This window comes from Condylura cristata, unplaced genomic scaffold (genome assembly GCF_000260355.1).
Source record: "Condylura cristata isolate star-nosed mole 26May11 unplaced genomic scaffold, ConCri1.0 scaffold00042, whole genome shotgun sequence".
NCBI lineage: Eukaryota > Metazoa > Chordata > Mammalia > Eulipotyphla > Talpidae > Condylura > Condylura cristata.
In genome coordinates this window covers 3,527,532-3,529,587 of record NW_004567143.1, presented here as the reverse complement: position 1 = coordinate 3,529,587, position 2,056 = coordinate 3,527,532, and the positions used below count along the sequence as shown (strand labels likewise).

At 67.8% G+C, this 2,056-nt stretch overlaps 1 protein-coding gene across 1 annotated transcript in view; it reads right to left on the bottom strand.

Moving 5' to 3' along the window:
- Window positions 1-6: 6 nt before the first annotated feature.
- CUL1 (cullin 1) overlaps window positions 7-2,056 on the bottom strand; it is a 26,685-nt gene continuing 24,635 nt past the window's right edge. Inside the window, exons 20-24 of the mRNA XM_004694348.2 lie at window positions 1,824-1,871; window positions 1,673-1,755; window positions 1,185-1,290; window positions 668-781; window positions 7-154 (exon numbers count right to left, since the gene is read on the bottom strand). Coding sequence (XP_004694405.1) covers window positions 74-154; window positions 668-781; window positions 1,185-1,290; window positions 1,673-1,755; window positions 1,824-1,871 — 432 coding nt within the window. The 3' untranslated portion in view covers window positions 7-73. The remainder of the gene's footprint in view (window positions 155-667; window positions 782-1,184; window positions 1,291-1,672; window positions 1,756-1,823; window positions 1,872-2,056) is intronic.

Sequence of the window (2,056 nt, the reverse complement as noted above, 5' to 3'; positions counted from 1 at the left end):
GGCAGGCGGCCCCGGCCGAGCGGCTCCCTCCTCCCGCGGACGGCGCTGCGCGTGGACAGCCGGCCCTCCGGGGTCAAGCCAGGTAGCTGTAGGTGTCCTTCTCGCCGTCCACCCGCTCCAAATACTCCTTCTCGATCAGAATGTCAATGCATTTCTGGGTGTCGTTTTTCAAGAAACGCGGGAGCAGTGAAAGGGGGGGAAGCACATTCGTCACCAGCCCGGACACCGGTCACCCTCGCCTCGGGGGGCTCCCTCCCACACAGCTTGGCCCCCCAGTGGGGCCTCGGTGTCGTCATGCTGGGCCGCCGCCTCGAGGGCGACCGCGTCCTGGAGAGCCGGCCCGGAGCGGCCCCCTCACCCGGAATGGGGGGCTGCCGACGCCTGTGGGCCCGACTCCCCTAGAGCGTCGGGGCAGGAAAGGCTGTGCATGGCGTTCCCGGAGCAAGCTGGCTGTGGCCAGGCGAGGCCAGGCACGGCGCCCGTGGCCCCCCGCCCCCCCGAGGCCCCTGCGCAGACGAGACTCAGGAGCTGTGGAGCCCGGAGCCGCCGACACGCCTTCAAGAGGCCACACTGGCCTGCTGCGGGGGCCAGCCCCCGCCCCAGGGAGCAGCCGTAAGCGCCCCGTCCCGCTGCTCTCCAGCGTGACCGCGGCCTGCGCCTCCTGTACCTTGATGACGGGGACCCGAGGCTTGAACCTCGAGGACAGCTGCGTGAGGACCTCGCCGAGGAGCTGCTGGTGTTTGAGGACCTTCCGCATTTTCATGATCCTCACGATGGCCGCCTGGCACCGAGGCAGGGAGACAACGGTGTAAGGCGACCCACGGGCCTCACGCGCGTCACGATGTCCTCGCGGGCCGCCGACCGCGGCTGACTGAGGCCTCCGGGCGCGGGACTCCCTCGGCCCGGCCCGGCCCGACGCTGCGGGGTCTCCAGTGACGCTGGCCGGCCGCCGCAGCACGAGCTGGAGCCCCGCCGGGCAGTGACCCCCAGCCCTGCGGACCCTCCTGTCTCCCTGCGGCCGCCTCAGCAGTGGGTTTCAGGGGGTCTGCCTGTCCGCGCCCCACTGTCTCTGATGCCCCCCACCTCTGGCTGCACATGAGTAAATACATCTTAAAAAAAAAAAAAAAAAAAAAAAAGCCACCAGACGCCCATCGCCCCCGCCCCGCCGGGCGGCGCCCCCAAACCTGGATCAGCAGCTTGCGGTCCTCCTCGATGTTCTTGTGCGTGGTCTCCTGCTCCTGCTTCTGCTCGGTTTTCATTGGCACGTTGATGTTGACCCTTAGCTTCTTACTGTCGAGGAAACGGAAGCGCCTGTCAGCACTGTCCCGAAGGCAGGCGGGCGGCCCGGAGGAGTGGCCGGGCCCTGCCCCCGCAGAGCGTCCTCACCGCCCACCACCGCTGGAGACGGCGCTCTCGACCAGCCGGCTCCCTCCCGGGCAGCCAGCGGCTGGACACTGGGCTCCGGGACTCAGCCCCTGCCTGCTCCCGTGCTTCACCAAGTGAAATACGGCAGGCTTTGGGGGGCCCGGGGGTCTATTTCAGGGTGCTCTTTATTTCCCGAATAAAGCAAAAACCCACACTCAGTCAGGGGTGCACCGCAGGCCGGTCCCTCGGCGTCCCACCGGCCCGGCCGCCCCGCCCCGCCGGCAGCCCGCCCCCAGAGTCCCCTTACTTTTTATAACCGAGATATAATTTTATTAAGGTATCTGGCTTCAACTCCACTTCGTCAACATTCGCATTTTCGTCTTCCAAGACCTGCAAGGAGACGGTGGTTATGGACGCGGCTCACACACCCTCCGGCCCCGCGCGGCGCGCAGACCTACCAGCAGCTTGGACTTCAGCAGGATCTGCAGGACCTGCGCCAGGATGTCCTGCAAGGCCAGAGCAGGACAGGTGAGGGCCTCCTCCCTCCACGGCCGGCTGCCCGCTGCCCACACCAACGGGGCCGCACAGAAGCCCGCCCGGACGCGCCCGGCTCGCGCGTGGGGGACCCGCTTCTCAACGCAGTGGCCCACCCTGCGCTCGGCAGGTCTCAGAACACGCCACAGCCGTCCGC